The 20,205-nt window shown below is 44.5% G+C and overlaps 1 protein-coding gene across 3 annotated transcripts in view; it reads left to right on the plus strand.

The window, feature by feature from the left end:
• LARP4B (La ribonucleoprotein domain family, member 4B) overlaps positions 1 to 20,205 on the plus strand; it is a 57,259-nt gene that overhangs the window by 4,060 nt on the left and 32,994 nt on the right. Inside the window, exons 1-3 of one of the 3 annotated variants that reach the window (XM_010836409.1) lie at positions 7,156 to 11,110; positions 15,212 to 15,350; positions 15,578 to 15,718. In XM_010836409.1, the coding sequence (XP_010834711.1) occupies positions 8,186 to 11,110; positions 15,212 to 15,350; positions 15,578 to 15,718 (3,205 nt within the window). In that variant the 5' untranslated portion in view covers positions 7,156 to 8,185. The other 2 variants (XM_010836411.1, XM_010836410.1) reach the window with 2 other exon arrangements.

Raw genomic sequence — 20,205 nt, forward strand, 5'->3', positions numbered from 1 at the left:
CTGGAAAAACCATAGCCTTGACTAGATGGACGCAAAGTAATGTCTCTGCTTTTTAATATGCTATCTAGATTGGTCATAACTTTCCTTCCAAGGAGTAAGCATCTTTTAATTTCATGGCTGCAATCACCATCTGCAGTGATTTTGGAGCCCCAAAAAATAAAGTCTGACACTGTTTGCACCGTTTCCCCATCTATTTGCCATGAAGTGATGGGACCAAATGCCGTGATGTTAGTTTTCTGAATGTTGAGCTTTAAGCCAACTTTTTCACTCACCTCTTTCACTTTAATCAAGAGCCTTTTTAGTTCTTCACTTTCTGCCATAAGGGTGGTGTCATCTGCATATCTGAGGTGATTGATATTTCTCCCAGAAATCGTGATTTCAGCTTGTGCATCATCCAGCCCAGCGTTTCTCATGATGTACTCTGCATATAAGTTAAATAAGCAGGGTGACAGTATACAGCTTTGATGTACTCCTTTCCCTATTTGGAACCAGCCTGTTGTTCCATGTCCAGTTCTAACTCGCTTCTTGACCTGCATAGAGACGTCTTAGGAGGCAGGTAAGGTGGTCTGGTATTCCTGTCTCTTTCAGAATCTTCCACAGTTTGTTATGATCCACATAGTCAAAGGCTTTGGTGTAGTCAATAAAGCAGATGTAGATTTTTTCTGGAACTCTCTTGCTTTTTCTATGATCCAGTGGATGTTGGCAATTTGATCTCTAGTTCCTCTGTCTCTTCTAAATCCAGCTTGAACATCTGGAAATTCATGGTTCACATAGTGTTGAAGCCTGGCTTGGAGAATTTTGAGTATTACTTTGCTAGTATGTGAGATGAGTGCAGTTGTGCTGTAGTTTGAACATTCTTTGGCATTGCCTTTCTTTGGGATTGGAATGAAAACTGACCTTTTCCAGTCCTGTGGCCACTGCTGAGTTTTCTAAATTTGCTGCCATACTGAGTGCAGCACTTTCACAGCATCATCTTTCAGGATTTGAAATAGCTCAACTGGAATTCCATCACCTCCACTAGCTTTGTTCATAGTGATACTTCCCAAGGCCCACTTGACTCTGCATTCCAGGATGTCTGGCTCTAGGTGGGTGATCACCCCAATGTGATTATCTGGGTCATGAAGATCTTTTTTGTATAGTTCTTCTGTGTATTCTTGCCACCAAGAATAGAAGCAAAGAAACCAAGTTAAAGAACTGGTAAGTAAGGTGAGAAATGATGGTGGCTTAGACTTGAATGGATTTTGGATTTCCTGGAAATCCATAAATGGCACCAATTTATGGGTTGGATGTAGGGATTGGGGTGAGGGAAAAAATCGATCAGGGATAGTTGAGTAATTTAGTGGATGATGGATCTATTTTGAGATGAAAAAAACTGGAGGAGTAAAGCTTTGTGGAGAGAAAATCCACCTGTTAAAAATTTAAGTGAGCAGTGAAGTGGGTCACTAGTGCCAGTTGGTCCTAATTAGGGAGGTTAGGGCCTGAGACTTAAATTTGTAATCCACAAATAGGTTTTTTTTATTGTATTCCCTGTGGCTGAGCTGGTAAGGAATCTGCCTGCAATGCAGGAGACCCCAGTTCAATTCCTGGGTTGGGAAGATCCCCTGGAGGAGGGAAAGACTACCTACTGCAGTATTCAGGCCTGGAGAATTCCATGGACTGTATTATATTAGTCCATGGGGTCACAAAGAGTCAGACACGACTGAGCGACTTTGACTTAATAACTTCACCTAATGATATAGAAAAGAATTTTATTGTTTATATGGATTAGGTAACTGAGTTACCAAAAATAAAAAATTCAATTAAAAAGTAACCGAGTTGCCCTTTAGAATAAAATCAACTCACATACTTTTTTTCCTTCTATAATTTTTTGGCCATCTTAAAAGTTTTTTGTCCTTCAGAGGTGATGGTGGCTTTGTAGGATGACTGAGAATGTCTTTTTCTTTTCAGTTGTTTGGAAGAGTTTGAGAAGCATAGGTTGTCAGCTCTTCCTTGTATGTTAGGTGGAGTTCCCCAGAGAAGTCATCCAGGCCTGGACTCTTGTTTGCATGGAGTTTATTGTTGTTTTTAAATTGCAGATTGTATTTCACATCTAGTGATCTGTCTGTTCAAATTATCTAATTCTTCACTTAGTTTCAGCGGGCTATGTATTTCTAGAAATGTGTCCACCTTCTAAGTTGGCTGTTTTGTTGACGTATAACTAACTGTTCATAATATTTTCTTTAACAGTATTTTGTATTTCCATGGTATTGGTTGTTACTTTTCTTCTTTCATTTCTTATTTTGTTTAGTTGTATTTCTTTTTTCTTCTTGGTCAGCCTGGTCAGAGGTTTGTTACTTTTGTTTATCCTTTCAAAAAATTAGTTCTTGGTTTTATGATCTTTTTCTTAATTTTCTGTGTCCTCTCTAATCTTTATTATTTCTTCCTACCTTCCAGCTTTCGGTTCTGTTTATTGTTCCTTTTCTAATTCTTTAAGTGATAGATTAGGTTGTTTATTTGAGATTTTTTTCTTTTTTTTTTGTGGAAGTCTTGTATCACTATGAACTTCCCTCTTAGAACTGCTTTTGCTGCATCTCATAGTTTTTGTATGGTTGTGTCTTCATTGTCATTTGTTTAGAAGTAATTCTAAAATTTCGTCTTTGATTTCATTGTTGACCCAGTGGTCTCCTAGTAGCATGTTGTTTAGTCTGTGCAGTTGTTTTTTTCTCTTTTCTCTTTCTGTGGTTGATGTTCTACTTTTATGCTCTTGTGGTCAGGAAAGATGCTTGAAATAATTTCTGTTCTATTCGGTTTGTTGAGGCTTGTTTTGTGCCCTAGAGAGTGTTCTGTGCACTCTTAAATTAAAAGAACGTGTGTTCTGGTTTTTTTGGATGTAACATCCTGGAAATATCAATTAAATCTAATTGTTCTGTTTTGTCATTCAAGATCTTTGTTGCCTTCTTATTTTCTGTCTGAAAGATCTATCCATTTATGTCAGTGGAATGTTAAAAGTCTACTGTTACTATATTCCCATCCATTTTTTACATTTATGTCTGTAGTGTTTGTTTTATGTATTAAGTGCTCCTGTATTGGGTGCATGTATGTTAACAAATACTATGTCTGCCTCTTGTGTTGATGCTTTTATATGTGTCCTACTCTGTCATTCTTTGTGGTTTTTGTTTTAAAGTCTGTTTTGTCTGATATGACTATTGCCAACTCCACTTTCTTGTCATTTCCCTGAGCATGAAATGTCTTTTTCTTTCTCATTTCCAGTTTGTATGTGTCTTTTGCCCTAAAGTGCTCTCCTATAGGTAGCATACTGTAGGTTCTTGTTGTATTATCCAGTCTGACACTGTCTTTTGATTGGAACATTTAGTCCATTGGCATTTAAAGTAATTATTGATTAGTATGTACTTATTGCCATCTTAAACCTTGTTTTGCAGTTAATTTTGTATTTTTTCTTTGTTTCTTTTTGTTTTTCCTTTTGTGGTTAATGGTTTTCTTTCATTATTATTCTTGAGTCTTTTTTTTTTTTTTGTTTTTGTGAATCCATTGTATTTTTTTGATGTGTGGTTACCCTGGTTTTCCAGTATTTAACCCATAACTGTATCTACTTGCTTTATACTGATTGTCATATAAGCTCAAACACATTCTAAAAGATGTACATTTTCTTACTCCCCTTCCCCACATTTTTCATAACCTTTTAAGTGAGAACTTTTTAAAGATTGTCATTGATTTAAAATTGTCTTTTTAATAGCATCAGTTCAGTTCAGTTGCTCAGTCGTGTCCGACTCTTTGCAACCCCATGAATCGCAGCACGCCAGGCCTCCCTGTCCATCACCAACTCCCGGAGTTCACTCAAACTCACATGCATCGAGTCGGTGATGCCATCCAGCCGTCTCATCCTCTGTCGTGCCCTTCTCCTCCTGCCCCCAATCCCTCCCTGCATCAGAGTCTTTTCCAATGAGTCAACTCTTCGCATGAGGTGGCCAAAGTATTGGAGTTTCAGCCTCAGCATCTTTTCTTCCAATGAACACCCAGGACTGGTCTCCTTTAGGATGGACAGGTTGGACCTCCTTGCAGTCCAAGGGACTCTCAAGAGTCTTCTCCAACACCACAATTCAAAAGCATCAATTCTTTGGCGCTCAGCCTTCTTCACAGTCCAAGTCTCACAACCATACATGACCACAGGGAAAACCATAGCCTTGAGTAGACGGACCTTTGTTGGCAAAGTAATGTCTCTGCTTTTGGATATGCTATCTAGGTTGGTCATAACTTTCCTTCCAAGGAGTAAGCGTCTTTTAGTTTCATGGCTGCAGTCACCATCTGCAGTGATTTTGGAGCCCCAAAAATTAAAGTCCGACACCACAGTTCAAAAGCATCAATTCTTCGGCGCTCGGCTTTCTTCACAGTCCAACTCTCACATCCATACATGACCACTGGAAAAACCATAGCCTTGACTAGACGGACCTTTGCATAGAACTACTGAAAAATTCTTATTGTATGTAATTCTTATAGAAATAAAACTTGATTGCCTAAACCTATATAATGCAAATTGGTGACTTTCATTTTTAGTCTGGCGGGTGGTATTTCGCCAAAATGAAAGCTCCTTCACCAAGTGCTCATGGTGTTACGAAGAATTTCTTTGAGTTTTCTGCAGCTTGAACTGCTGAGTGCCAAGTGAACAACTTCCTGCTGCTTTTATTGATTTACTTCTGTGTACACCTTGGTGTCACCTAGCCTTCCCTGGGCATGAATGAAATGATGTACTAGATTCAATTCTTTTCTCAGTAGGTTAGGTCTTCCCTGGTAGCTCAGCTGGTAAAGAATCCGCCTGCAGTGTAGGAGACCCCAGTTTGATTCCTGGATTGGGAAGATCCCCTGGAGAAGGGAACAGCCACTATTCTTGCATGGACAGAGGAGCCTGGCAGGCTACAGTCCATGGAGTTGCAGATCGGATACCACTGAGAGACTTTTACTAGGTCAGTTAAGTGTTGTTGCCTAGCAACAGTGCACTCTTAAACCTATGTTTGTGTTTGCATCTTTGAGAGAGCCTGCAGATCCCCCAGTTTGAGAGAGTCAGTGGTGCATTTACTGCTAGGATGCTTTCCCAGACGCTTGAACAGTGGGCGGCATGTGGGCATAAGAGAGTTGTTCTGCACAGTTGAGAGGGGTGGCCTTACAAAGCAAGATGAGATTTGGAAATCAGGGGGAGGAGAGTGTAGAACAGTCAGATTGAATTGCTATCATCATGTTTAAGCAGAATTCCTAAATTTTTTTTTTTAATCAAAAACTATCAGTGTTTTATAAAATGTTAAAAGTCCACCAGCCATAACTTGTAGGTTAACATAGAAAAATCTCTCTCACAAAAGAATTAACAGAATGATTTTGTTTTCAAAATGTCGTATTTGAATCATAGTCAGCAAAAGAATGCAGAGTTCCAAAGAATAACAGGGAGAGATAAGAAAGCCTTTCTCAGCGATCAATGCAAAGAAATAGAGGAAAACAACAGAATGGGAAAGACTAGAGATCTCTTCAAGAAAATTAGAGATACTAAGGGAACATTTCATGGAAAGATGGGCTTGATGAAGGACAAAAATGGTATGAACTTAAAAAAAGCAGAAGATATTGAGAAGAGGTGAAAAGAATACACAGAAGAACTGTACAAAAAAGACTTCATGACCCAGATAATCATGATGGTGTGATCACTCACCTAGAGCCAGACATCCTGGAATTCGAAGTCAAGTGGGCCTTAAGAAGCATCACTACGAACAAAGCTAGTGGAGGTGATGGAATTTCAGTGGAGCTATTTCAAATCCTGAAAGATGATGCTGTGAAAGTGCTGTACTCAATATGCCAGCAAATTGGGAAAACGCAGCAGTGGCCACAGGACTGGAAAAGGTCAGTTTTCATTCTAATCCCAAAGAAAGGCAATGCCAAAGAATACTCAAACTACCGCACAATTGCACTCATCTCACACGCTAGTGAAGTAATGCTCAAAATTCTCCAAGCTGGGCTTTAGCAATATGTGAACCATGAACTTGCAGATGTTCAAGCTGGATTTAGAAGAGGCAGAAGAACCAGAGATCAAATTGCCAACATCCTCTGGATCATCAAAAAAGCGAAAGAGTTCCAGAAAAACATCTATTTCTGCCTTATTGACTATGCCAAAGCCTTTGACTGTGGATCACAATAAACTGTGAAAGATTCTGAAAGACATGGGCATACCAGACCACCTGACCTGCCTCTTGAGAAACCTGTATGCAGGTCAGGAAGCAACAGTTAGAACTGGACATGGTTCCAAATCCTATTTGGAGTACGTCAAGGCTGTATATTGTCACCCTGCTTATTTAACTTATATGCGGAGTACATCATGAGAAACGCTGGGCTGGATGAAGCACAAGCTGGAATCAAGATTGCTGGGAGAAATATCAATAACCTCAGATATGCAGATGACACCACCCTTATGGCAGAAAGTGAAGAGGAACTAAAAAGCTTCTTGACGAAAGTGAAAGAGGAGAGTGAAAAAGTTGGCTTAAACCTCAGCTTTCAGAAAACTAAGATCATGGCTTCTGGTCCCATCACTTCATGGGAAATAGGTGGGGAAACAGTGGAAACAATGTCAGACTTTATTTTTGGGGCTCCAAAATCACTGCAGATGGTGATTGCAGCCATGAAATTAAAAGACGCTTACTCCTTGTAAGGAAAGCTATGAACAACCTAGATAGCATATTCAAAAGCAGAGACATTACTTTGCGTCCATCTAGTCAAGGCTATGATTTTTCCAGTGGTCATGTATGGATATGAAAGTTGGACTGTGAAGAAAGCTGAGCGCCAAAGAATTGATGCTTTTGAACTGTGGTGTTGGAGGAGACTCTTGAGAGTCCCTTGGACTGCAAGGAGATCCAACCAGTCCATTCTAAAGGAAATCAGTCCTGGGTGTTCAGTGGAAGGACTGATGCTAAAGCTGAAACGCCAATACTTTGGCCACTCATGCGAAGAGTTGACTCATCTGAAAAGACTCTGATGCTGGGAGGGATTGGGGGCAGGAGGAGAAGGGGACGACAGAAGATGAGATGGCTGGATGGCAGCACCAACTAGATGGACATGAGTTTGAGTGAACTCCTGGAGTTGGTGATGGACAGGAAGGCCTGGCGTGCTGCAATTCATGGGGTTGCAAAGAGTCGTACACGACTGAGTGACTGAACTGAACTGAAGAAAAAGAATCTCTTATTCAGAGAACAAAGCTTACGGATGTTGAAGTAAGTTCAGATCCATTGTGGTGCTCATGTTCCTGGGCCATGGGATGCACGATAACTGCACTCCTCATGCTCAAAGAAGGGCTTCATTTGGGAGCTTTTGGGGGGTCCCTGGACTGGGCTGCAGGTGTCGATTTTCTTTCTTTGTTTCTCTTGCTCTTTCTGGTTTTTTTTACCAAAACTTTTGAACATCTGCAGAAATACAGTAATAAAACAAACCTCAGTGTGCCAATTTTGACGTGAACAGTTCCCGCCCTTGTAGTTTGCTTTTTCTTTTTCCTCCCCTCTGCACACATGGTGTTTGAAAGTGTTACGTCTGTATGTATTTACTTCTTTATTTTCAGGCCAGGTGTGTTTTAACGCAAATCCCAGACAGCATATGCTATTCACAGGGAACCCTTCAATATACATGTCTTACTGGACACCATTCCAGTTTTGTGCCTAGCATGATCATTACTGAATATTGACAACTATAAGAACCTAAGAATTTTAAAGAACACATTTTTACTGTTGTTTCCCTTTGGGGAGAAGATATATGTTAACTCCTTTGGTTGCCACCATTCCGTGAAATGCAATTCAGAGAATGCTGAAATGGTATAAAAAGCCAAACTCTGTAGTGACTGCTTCTGGCTGGGGTAATAATGTTAGTTAGTTTTCTATTGGATTTATGAGACTAAGAAAAATACCAGAAAGATCTCCTGTGTTATGTGTGTGTTTGGACTCTGGCTGCTGTTTGGACTGTCAGGCATGAGGAGATTGCCACTGGGCAGGTCTGCTGTGATTTGGATTTGGGACTTGAGTGGCAGAGACATGTGACTGCTGTGCGAGTGTTATTTTTGGGATCTGGGTGTCGGCTTCTCGTCAGAAACCATAGAAAGTTAGTGGGAGATGCACTTGTGGAGGTTCAGAAAGCAACAGGCATTGTTATGTGAGTTTTTGAACTTTTGAACATGGGTTGTTGCTTCCGCAAAGAATTAAGTAGTGACAATGACAATGAAAAAATTGGCCTGTTGCAGAAATCAGTGGAGGAGAAGGAACCGGAGAGCAAGATAAGTAAAACTTTATCTTCATTATTCAGTGCCTTTGGAGATGAGGCGCTTCCTGGTGGTGGACGCAGGGCCAGCGTGTGGGCTGGGGTTTTGGCAAGGCTGGCACGCAGACAGGGCCCAGCGCCTGGGTGGCTGCTGGACTCCTCTCCCACGTCCGGGCTCTTTACTGGATCTGGACACATAGGTGAGGCTGACGGGAACCCTGACGTCACCACCATGGGGCACGGTGGTGAAGGTGCCCGGGGCCCTCCGTGTGGGGGCCTCCCCGATGGTGAGGGGCCCTGCTGTCCAGCCCCGGCGCCCCCTGACCAGGGCCTTGGCCACCACCCTCGCTGCCACTGCCCAGCCACCTGGGAAAGCTCCGAGGTGGGGAACAAGGTGCTGGTCACTGTTCATATTGGTAGTGCTGCTGATTCCTCAGATCTGAGTGGTGAAGAGAGGGCAGGGGGAGGTCTTGTTTGTGGTGACTGCAAACGGTATAGGAATTCCCGAGAGAGCAGGTTTTACAGTATTTGTGCTGTTGATCCTGACGGCCCAGAAGGTGGAGATGAGCTGTGTGCTCATGCGTGTGAAACAGCTACAGCTCCCCAGAGCCGTCCAGCTGTCACCTCCGAGGGGGCCCACAGAGGGGCCCAGCTGCCAGACAGTGCTGGCCGTGGGCCTGGGGTGTTGGAGGCCCCTGGGGCAAAGTTGCCCCTGCAGGTCAGGCCACTCCCAAGGGAGAGAGAGTGGGCTCTTGGTGAGAAAGCTCAACCTTGCTCTGCCCTGGTGAGTGACAGTGACCCACCCTGTGCCACAGACGTTGGTGCCTTGCTGGCACAGACCTTCGCCAGCTTCCCTGAAGCTGACACAGAAAGGAGTGCATTCCGTAATGTGGGCACACTCCCCACCTTAAACATCCACACAGACGCTGCCTGCCTAGTGAGTGCATGCACCATCCCTGAAGGGAGATCGTGTGGCAGTTCACAGCCTGCGGGTCTGGTGACTGATTCACAGAGTACTGTAATCAGTGGCGCTTCACTTGTTGAGAGAGGTGGTGATTGTGGGACTGTAACAGCTCATGCAGATCAGAGTTTAAACTCTGGAAGGGAAGGAGCGAGTAACTCTGCAAAACCACTGAAAGGCAGTGATTGTTCCAGTTTAGATGTTAGCAGATCAAACTGCAGAATCCTTTCCGTATGTCGCGATAGAATCAGTTTAAGTTCAGTAAGATGTATTACTTCAGGGACCTTTAGATTTCTGCCTACTCATGCAAATTTCCAAGAGCCAGCCCCTCACAGAGGCGATGGCCCGAGGCCCTTGGTACTTGCGGAGCAGCGCCTGGGCGACCGCAGTGTAGAAAGTGGACGCGGCCCGCATGCAGACAAGGCCGGCTTGTCTTTGCTGTCTCGGGATCATCCATCTTACCAGGATGAGGGTGACACTAGCGTTTTGGAAGATGGGGCTTGTGGTAAGAGGGCTTCTGAGTGGAGAGCTGCTGCCCAGGTGGACCTGAGTATGAACACCGGGGCCAGCAAGGCCTGGGCCCAGAGCCGCAACGTGGTATGTGCAGTGCGGGCCGCAGCCGGCCCAGGGATGTCCCGAGACTCGCAGGGAGCACCTCCACACAGCAAGTCCCTCCTCTGCTCCAGGTGGCCTGCAAGTGACCTCATTTCCTCTGCAGGTGTTTTCACCTGCGCCAAAGAGGAGAGTGAAACAAAGAGTGAGTCGTGTGTGAAGAGCTCAGGGAAGGACCCTCACAGACCAGAGAGTTCTGAGCAGGAACCCCCGAAAGCCAGGACAGCTGCCACAGAGAGGGTCCAGATAGACCCCCGAACAGCCTTTGACTGGGAAGCAAATGCACAGAAACGCACAGCAGTGCCCAGTCAGAGTGTGCTTGCTTGTGTCAGTTCTGGTGAAGCAAAGAATCCTGACTTTGAGACAGCTCACATAGGAAGGAACGATACCTACCGAGTGAATGACGGCAGTCATGAGGATCTCAGCCTTGCACCACCTGTAGGCAAGAGTTCGGCCCCAGGCGTGCAGGACTTGGAAGGCGTGCGGGTGAGCCCTGTGCACAGCGGTGGCAGCCCTCTGCCAAAGCAGGTTCTCTCCCAGTCAGCCGGAGACGCTCCTGAGGCCTCTGGTGGGCGAGCGTCAGGGCTGAAAGAACCAGAGCTGACGGGTGGAGAAGAGGAGGAGGCACTGCGTCTGCAGGAAGGCTGTGGCGGGCCCGGCACTGCCAGCCACGCAGGCCTGTGTGGGACAGGTGCATGCACATGCCCTTTCAGCCAGAGCGGTACCAGGCCCATGGCACAGGGACCTGCCTTACAAGGGGACATGGGCTTGGTGGTCTCTGAAAGAGTGGAGTTAGGGGTTTTACGTGCAGGGTGCTCCTGCGTGACTGGTGTTTACCCTGCCCAAGTGGACGGGCCGCAGGGGATTCCTGTTGTCCCAGGTGACAGCAGGGAGGTGGCCGTCCCAGATTGTGAGTACCCTGCCCTGTCGCTTATGTCTGAAGAGCTGTCTGAGGGGGATTTGCGGAGCCCCCCAGGGCATCAGCATCCCCAGTTTCTGAGTGCACTTTCCTGCTACCCGATGGCGGAGCTGGCAAGTCAGGTGTTTTCTGAGGGGCCAGCAGATGGTTGCAGATCTGAAGCGGGCTGTCCATGGACCGATACAGTCACGAAAGATACGTTAGAAGATGAGCAAATCTTTAGTGAGGACCTGCACTGTAAGCCCCAGGACCTGGAGATGTCTTTGTTTTGGATGGAAAAGCCTCCTTTTCAGCTACCAGTGGCAGAAGATACTATCATTTGGGGATGGCAAGAGACAGGTGCACACTTAGTAAGTATGCTGTATCAGTTTTTATTGCTGTGATGTGCTAATCTTTCATTTTGCTTTTTAACTTGGAATTAACAAAGATTTATTCTAAACAATTGTTAGTTGTTTCAATGTTGTTATAAAACGAAGTTAGTATAGCATCAGTTTAATCATTTCCAAACTGCAGAGTGTCAATTCGGTTTCCTCTTAGTATATTGAAGCTAGGATCACTAGTGCCTGTGGTACAGGTCATCAGGCGTGGCTGTCCGTGGAGGCTGCCCTGCCCTGTTTTCATCCATCCTGTCCTCGCCACTGGCTCCTTGTGGAGTGGAACAAACATTTGGCCCATTGGATGTTTAAAATCACGCAGAAGGTTACACTTGGAGAACACAGAGGAGTTGAAATCTGCTTTCTACTGCTTTTGCTTGGCAGCCGTCCAGGGAGGTACGCTTGATGCTTTTAACTGGCTCCAGGATGTCGGTTCCCTCTTCTCATCAGAAGCACCTGCAGGGCTTTGAGACCCTCACTGCCCAGGCCCCACTGGTTTGGGAGAACCAAACCAGCATGTGATCCTGCACCAAGCAGGTTGTTTGAGCATCTTCCTAGAATTTCTGTAATAAATGCAGACTTTCAAGAAACAAGAAGTTAGTCTTGTTCTTGATGCAGTCCTTTGGGCACGTATATTTGTAGTAGCAAAATAGCATTCATTCAATCTGTTTATTTTTAGTGGTTTTTGTTGTATTAGGCAAGAGAAATAGTAATAGTGAACAGATAGATGTGGCTCAAATATTATGCCTATTATTTGGAAACAAGCAAGTAGAAATTAAATTCTGTAATTTATCCACTAACCTCCTTTCTTTCTATTTCATGCTCAGATTTGGGAGTTTTTCCCGAAACAGTTACGTTCAGGTTAGTCAGTTTTATTCCTACAGTAGTTCTGGAGGCGAGCACCACTTAACCACTTCCCTCAGTGGACGTGGCTGACAGCTCTCCCCAGCTGTCCACACCTGTCTCTCAGGTGGAGCACACATGGCTCCTGCTCTTGCACGGGAGGGTGAGGTGCGTGTGCGCTGCTCTGAGTTAGCTGTCAGCTGCGCCATGTGCCTGACAGTGTGCTCACCTGACACGCTACACTTACTGGTACTGCTTTTTGTTCGAAACTCCAGTCCTAAGTGCCTGTGCAGACATCTCATTATAGCTGCTATTATGCTGTTTTACAGGTAACAAGCCAGAGTTATAGATGTCATGATTGTGAAGTCTTTGAATTGCTCTGAATTGCTAAACTTAGTGCCAATCCAGGACTAGTCCAGGCTCACTTAAACTTTAGAAAATGGGCACTTCTTTCCCTTCCATATCTCACCTGTCTTACATTCTCCATCTGCCTCCCCCTCCTCTGATACTCGGTGTTCTGGTTCCTACTCACTAACTTGTCAGTGGGATGGTTTTATTTCCTGGCCAAAGTGTGTGAGTTGGTAGGTTATTTATTTCTGTTAATGGAGCATAGCACTGAGGGGTAGTGTTTCTTTGAGTGTCAAAGTTTGGGGATACTGCACTCTTCAAAGAGTAACACGGGTCATTTGTGTAGAATGGCTTCAGAATGTGGCCATTAAGGTCAGCTCACTGCTAGTTCTACCAACTATTGCTTGGCCATGGCTTTTCAGGGGAAAAATAAGACTTAGGAAGCCACACAGATGAAACTTGAATTGTTGATAATCAGTTGGAGGTCCCTGTGACTGCAGGAAAATAGCTGCATTTTGAAGAAATGTATTTGTTTAGTACAAGTTGTTTCTCATGTGAGTTACAAGAAGTTAATGAGCTCTTGATAAATGTTTTGTTTTCTTGATATTAGAACACAGTTTTCTAATTAGGATCATTTTTGTGGGTGAGTTACTTAACCTTCCTCTGCCTTGGTTTCCTTACTTGTGTCATGGGGCTGTCATGACTCAGGTGTGTGCGTGGGGTGTGCCTGGCACCCAGCTGGCTGTCACATCTCCGTTCTTGTATCCCTGTCATACCTCAGAATATCCCTTGAATCCTGACTGGCTGCTGGAGATTGTGTGAAGCCCCTGATGCCTGATTGCCTACTGTAGAAGTAGTCACTTGTGCACGGATAGTGTTCCGGTCAGCTGTGGCATAAAGCCTTGCACAAGTTGTCAAATAGTAGAAAGTAGAATTTTATGTTATTACATCACGAAACATTGGTTCCTCCCACATGTTTCTCAGGCAGCTCCCTGCTGGGCTCAGGACTGCAGGTGTTAGTGTGCCCAGAGTGTGTGTGCCTTAGAGTGTGCCCAGAGTGGACGCCGGGAGCCTATGGGGAGGACAGGACATGCCTTATGGGCGAGCGGAGCGGGAGGAGCCTGAGGCCTGCGTGGCTTTCAGGATGCTGTTTGTGGGCAGTGTGTTTCCAGGACTCTGTGTGTGTTAGCTGTAAAATGTGTGTTGGTGATGCAGTATAGCCAACTGCAGGTGGTGCTAAAAACGAGGAAGACCTCATGCAAAGTGCAGGTTGGAGTTAGGAATTTAGAGAATGTATAGTGTGTCCATGAGGTCAGGGGTCTGTTCCGTGGGTGGAAAACTTGACGTGTGTCACGTGGGAGAACGAGACTGGGTGTAACCAGAAGAGGTGGGTTATGAGAGTATTAGTATAGGAAGGAATAAAGGCCTCAATTTGAAGAAAAAGAGAACAGAGAGAAAAGGTGTACCTGCTGAGGAGGGCAGTGGTGCCCATGAGGTGTGGAGGTTGTCTGTACTGTGCTTGGTGCAGTCCTTGTTCCCGGACTACCTCGTGCTGTGCCTGGCGCTCACTGAGGATGTCAGAAGTGTGTGTTGAAGACACAGGTGGACGTGCAGGAGCAGAGTCCAGCAATGAGCTGGACGTTTAGATGTCACATAAGAAGGGAGCTTGAAGACTCAGTGCTTCTTGAGGGAAACATTTTTGAAGGAGAAGGGGTACCCTGTTCTTTGCCCTGTCTGGTACTTAAAGTTTAGAAGGACTCCAGATCAGCCCTCACATAGGTGCCTGGTTCTGGGCGTGATGTTTATTGTCCATGCCTTGAGGTATGGGCAGAGGATACTCTATAACTTTATCCATATCAGCCTCTACCTCAGTTTCACAAATCGTTTTTTCACTGCAAGTGTCAGTCATCCCAGCTAGAGTGAATTTATGATGTTTTTTCTTTTTTTTTTTTAAGGTTGTTGACCCACACGTTTTGTTTCCTACTCGGCTCATCATGGTGCACTGGCCTTAGAGATGATCTTTCTGGGTGGCACCAGGAGGCTGCTCCCAGCGTGGAGCTGCTGCCTGGGCTCCTGGGACCCGGCCTTTTCCCCTCTTGCAGCCCTGGCCCTGCTTGGTGGGGTTGTGACGTGCAGTGCCTGGAGAATGCAGGTCGTGGCCAGGCTTGCTTAGGAATTGGGGTGGCTGCCCCAGGACATCAGCTTCTTTTAGATTTGGGGGACTCTTCAGGATTTGTAAGCAGGAGAGAGAAAATTCAAGGGTGGTGGTGGGTTTAGTGAGGTGTGCCAGGAAAGACCCTAGCAGTCCCCAAGGGACGCAAAGGTGTGAGCCAGCCGAGCAGACGTCTGGGAGTGTTCTGACAGATGAGCCCAGGGAGTCGAGGGCCAGTGTTTTTGGAACAGCCTGGGGGTCACGTGACTGGAAATGGGCACAGTCACAGGGTGTCCGCATCTGGTGCCTCTCCACCATGACTCTTTCATTTTCTATGGCCTTTAACCTTTAGCAGTGTTCAAGCTTTATTTTAGAGTTTCATCCATCGGTTCTCAGATTTGCAAATCTTTGAATTGTGTTGGGTAGTCTGGACCAGAGAAATAACTGAGTCACCAGTTAAAAAAGTTGATCAGATACCCCATGAAGGCAGGACTTTGATTCCCATTTCTTGAGTGCCTTTCACTTGGTAAGAAATTAACATCTGGTGAGTGGAGTTCTGAGTGCATCAACTTGGATCACTTTTGCACCTGATTTCTCCCTAAAAGTACGTGTAAATAGGTTCAGCCTTTTTCACATAAATTCTCTAGCATGGATATGTTTTAACTCTGAATTAGTAAGTAAAATTGCAGTGATTGGAATTTGGATACAAATAAACACATCATATTTTTTCTTAGGTACCAACAGCCAAAGTTTCAGAGCTAAACCCTAATGCAAAAGTATGGGGCACTCCACTGTTACAGCTGGAAGCGCGTGGAGCTGCAGATGGCGGTGTGAGCACCGTCTGGGAGGCGCCACCTGGCCGTGGCCACCTCGGTGAGTGGGCGGGGCTGGGCCTCTGCTCTGGGCTGCAGCCTTGTTTCCTTTGAGTTCACTTTTGGGAAAGTGTTTAAGATCTGTGTCATGGTTGGTGACAGTATTTATGAACCCTGACGTCTCTCACAGTCAAGTTGAAAAGGTCAGTAACTGCAGGTGTAAGTCTTTGTTTTAAGAAAAAGCTGTTCTTCTAACCCCTCCTCTTGGGTTGAAATTCTTAATTACAGGATTGGACACCAACGGTGATGGTGACAAAAGTCATGACAATGTTGGGCTGTCAGATCTACAGGAATCAGACCAGACAGCCATGAGCACTTTGGGTCTGGACCACTCAGAGTATGAGTCACCGCCTGAAAGTGGTGAGACAGGTAAAGCTGTTTTATGATTTCATTTTCATGTAGAGTATGGGCTGCTTTATGTTGCACTTTTAGTTCTTTGTTCATTTCTTCCTCTTCTTTGTTTCTTTCCTTGTGGTTTGATGATTTCTTTGGTGGCATGCTTGTGTTCTTTTCTCTCTAGCTTCTGTGTAGCTATTGTAGGTTTTCAGATTTGTGGTTACAGTGTTCCTCATATATGTTGACCTGTAACTTTATCTACTTGTTAATAGAAATGACTGATAGTCAGTTAAGTTGAGACACATTCTAAAAGATGTACATTTTTACTCCCTTCCCCCACATTTTGTTTTGTTATGTCATTTTGCGTATTCTTATCTCTCCCTTAATTGTATATAGTTGTAGTTGCTTGTACAGTTTGTATTTTAATCTGTATACGACTTGTAGCTATAGTTGCTTCTGCAGTTTGTATTTTAATCTGTGTATGACTTGTAGTTACAGTTGCATCTACAATTTGTATTTTAATCTGTATACTGACTTACATAAATAATCTTCAGTCCTTGCTATGTATCTGCCTTTCCTAGTGGGGTTTCCCTTTCCTATAGGTTCTTCTTTTCCACTTCGAGAAGACCCTTCAACATTTCTTCAGTGCAGGTTTAGTACTGATGAATTCTTTTAGTTTCTTCATGTCTGAGAAGCTCTTTAATCTTTTCTTCAATTCCAAATGATTATCTTGCTGGGTAGAGTAATGGAGGTTACAAGTTTTACCTTTCAGCCATTGATACGTATCCTGCCACTCCCTTCTGGCCTGCAGAGTTTCTGCTGAAAAGTCAGTTGATAGCCTTATGAAGGTTCCCTTGATTGTAACTCCTTGTTTTTCTCTTGCTTCCTTTAGAATCCTCTTTATCTGTAACTTTTGCCATTCTAATTATGACGTGTCTTGGTGTGGGTCTCTGAGTTCCATCTCGTTTGGAATGGGACCCTCCATGCTTCCTGTTCCTGGATATCTGTTTCTTCAGCTTTGGGAAGTTTCCAGCCATGATTTCATCAGATGCATATTTTACCTTCTCTGTCTCTTCTTTTTCTGGAACCTCTGTAATGTGATTTTAGTATACTTGATGTTGTCCCAGAGGCCCCTTAAACTATCCTTATTTTTAAAAATAGCTGAAGTGGTTCTTTGCTATTCTTATTGAGTAGTTTCCGTTATTCTGTCTTCCCGGTCACTTGTGAGTTTTTTTGTGTTAACTTGATCTGTTTTCAGTCCTTACACTGTTTTTCATTTCTGTTATTGTATTCTTCAGCTCTGACTGCTGCTTTTTAAAAAATTATTTCCTAGTTTCTTGTTAAAATTCTCACTGTGTTCATGTATTCCTTTCCCAACTTCAGTTAGCATTCTTATTACTAATACTTCGATTTTTTTTAATCTGCTATTTATCTCTATTTCGTTAGTTTTTTCCCCTTTCATTTGAAACATACTCCTCAGTCATTGGTGCTGAAGCAGAAAGAAGCCTTGAGGGTTGGGTTTGAGCTGGTTCCATTCCCTCTAAATGTGTGTGCACCCCACCCCCTTCCTGCAGTGGCTTCTCCACACTAGTGGAGAGTAGGCCAGAGCACGAGGGGCCGGAGTGAGCTGGGGTGCATGCTTGGTGGTCTCAGCTCACCATCAGAGCCCCAGGCAGCTTCCTGTCCACTCCTCTGTGCACAAAGGTACTATCAGTGGCTGCCATCACCCCATCCAGACATTGATGTGCTTTAAAAGTTCTGCCTGTTAAACCTGTCCCTAAACAATGTACCTTTCACTGGTTCCTTTGGTTCTTCTGTAAACTGACTCTCCTGCTGATGCAGAGGTGAGGGGTGCCGGTCCGGAGGCCTCAGGGGAATGTAAGACCCGAATAGTTCCCGAAAGGCAGGTCAGATTTGAGTAGGAGAGGATGAGGCTGACGAGAAGGCGAAGTGCCAGGAGAAGTGCAGACAGGAAACGTTCATGTTGAAATTGAGTCAAACCCAGGAGGAGGTGGTTCTTTGTGAAAGGAGTATTTCAAGCATTTCAGAAGAAAAAGAAGGGAGTTCTCTTTTGGGGTGCAGGGTGTGGGCCAGCATAGAAATGCCCGTGGGTAATGGGACAACAGTTGCTCACCTCTGATTTTGTTTCTGCCTTAATCTAAAAGACCAGACAGTTTAAGACCCCAGAAGACCTGAGGAATAGGCTGCACGCTTGTTATTGATGGTCATATGGGCACGTGTGAGTGCAAAGAAGCAGCTCCCCCAGATTGGCTGCCAACACTTAGCAGAGTGGCTGCACAAGGACTGTGTTCAGGCCCCCGTGTCACTGTCTAGAGAAGGTTGCATGACTGAGAAAGCCTGCCTTCCCTTTCTTACCACCAGCTGTAGGGTTATGTATGAAAGGTTATTAATTAAGTACTGTGTAAGTGTTTGACGTTAAGTATTTATTTTCCCCTAGAAGAGGACCCAGAAAGACCTCGTCTGCACGGTTGCTGCTGGCCTTTGTGACCACGTTCCTGTCCCCGCCTGGCCCCTCACTTCCCTCGTCACTCTGCCTGGATTACATAGACCATCATTTCAACTACTTCCTTGCATCTAACTTCCTTCATAGTTGCTTAGCAGATGCCTCTGACTTGTTTAAATGTAATTCTCTACCTACTCTGTCTGTTCTGAGCAGATAGACAGATGTGGCTGAAGAAGACAAGTGTTGCAATGTAGAGTGGTCTCATTTTCCATTCATGGTTTCAGACTTGCCCCACAGCACTGCAGTCGAGCTCCTGGATGGCCGTTTCACACCTGCCAACCTTGGGGGTGTAGAGCACTAATGAGGCACCACTGGTGTACCGTAAACATCACGTTTGGAATATCCTTGCTTTCTCTGTAAGCTTTATTTTCCTTAGCTTGAAGCAGTATTCACATCATTCTAGAACTGACTCGCTGATTCTTCCAGTTGGACTTGCTGGGTAGACACCTGAGAAACCACCTCCAGTCATGACAGAGTCGTGCCGGCTACCACAGAGGCTGCCTGTGCCCTTCCTCCTGCCCACACCCTGCCCCAGCCAACTACTCATCTGCTTTCTGTCACTGCACTTTAGTCTGGAATTGTATGTAAAGAGTTTTACAGTATGTGCTCTTTTTGTGAGGCTTTTTTACTTACTTGTTTTGAGATTCATTCAAGTGGTAACATTTTGGGGCCTTTACTTTTTGGACCTAGTAGTGTTCCATTCCATTACCTATCATAGTTTGTTTTTTTATTCACCTGTTGATGCATGTTTGGATTGTTTTCAGTTGGGGCTGTTACAAATAAGGTACAATGGACATTTATAAACAAGGCTTTGTGTGTACATCTGTTTTCATTCCTTTTGGGTAAATACCCAGGAATGGAGTAGATGGGTCATCCGCTAGGCATTGGCTTATCTTTTTTAAGAATTGATAGAGCTGTGTTCCATAGCTGTCCCCTTGCACCCCCACTTGCAGTGCTCACAGCCTCTGCTGCTCCACACCACTGCTGGCACTTGATACCAACAATCTTTTTAATGTTAACCATTCCAAAAGTTTGGTAGTAGAATCTTCCTGTGGATTTACTTCATATTTCCCTAGTGACTAATGGTGTCAAACATCTTTTCAAGTGTGTATGTTTCTTCAGTGACGGGTCTGTTCAAGTCTTTTGCCCATTTTCTTAATTGGATTGATTTATTATTGAACCAGAGATCAAATTGCCAACATCCGCTGGATCATGGAAAAAGCAAGAGAGTTCCAGAAAAACATCTATTTCTGCTTTATTGACTATGCCAAAGCCTTTGACTGTGTGGATCACAATAAACTATGGAAAATTCTGAAAGAGATGGGAATACCAGACCACCTGACCTGCCTCTTGAGAAATGTGTATGCAGGTCAGGAAGCAACAGTTAGAACTGGACATGGAACAACAGACTGGTTCCAGATAGGAAAAGGAGTTGGTCAAGGCTGTGTGTTGTCACCCTGTTTATTTAACTTATATGCAGAGTACATCATGAGAAATGCTGGACTGGAAGAAACACAAGCTGGAATCAAGATTGCCAGGAGAAATATCAATATCCTCAGATGTGCAGATGACACCACCCTTACGGCAGAAAGTGAAGAGGAACTAAAAAGCCTCTTGATCAAAGTGAAAGTGGAGAGTGAAAAAGTTGGCTTAAAACTCAACATTCAGAAAACGAAGATAATGGCATCCGGTCCCATCACTTCATGGGAAATAGATGGGGAAACAGTGGAAACAGTGTCAGGCTTTATTTTTTTGGGCTCCAAAATCACTACAGATGGTGACTGCAGCCATGAAATTAAAAGACGCTTACTCCTTGGAAGGAAAGTTATGACCAACCTAGATAGCATATTCAAAAGCAGAGACATTACTTTGCCAACAAAGGTCCATCTAGTCAAGGCTATGGTTTTTCCTGTGGTCATGTATGGATGTGAGAGTTGGACTGTGAAGAAGGCTGAGCGCCGAAGAATTGATGCTTTTGAACTGTGATGTTGGAGAA

This window comes from Bison bison, unplaced genomic scaffold (genome assembly GCF_000754665.1).
Source record: "Bison bison bison isolate TAMUID 2011002044 unplaced genomic scaffold, Bison_UMD1.0 scf7180017864063, whole genome shotgun sequence".
In the NCBI taxonomy this organism is placed as follows: domain Eukaryota; kingdom Metazoa; phylum Chordata; class Mammalia; order Artiodactyla; family Bovidae; genus Bison; species Bison bison.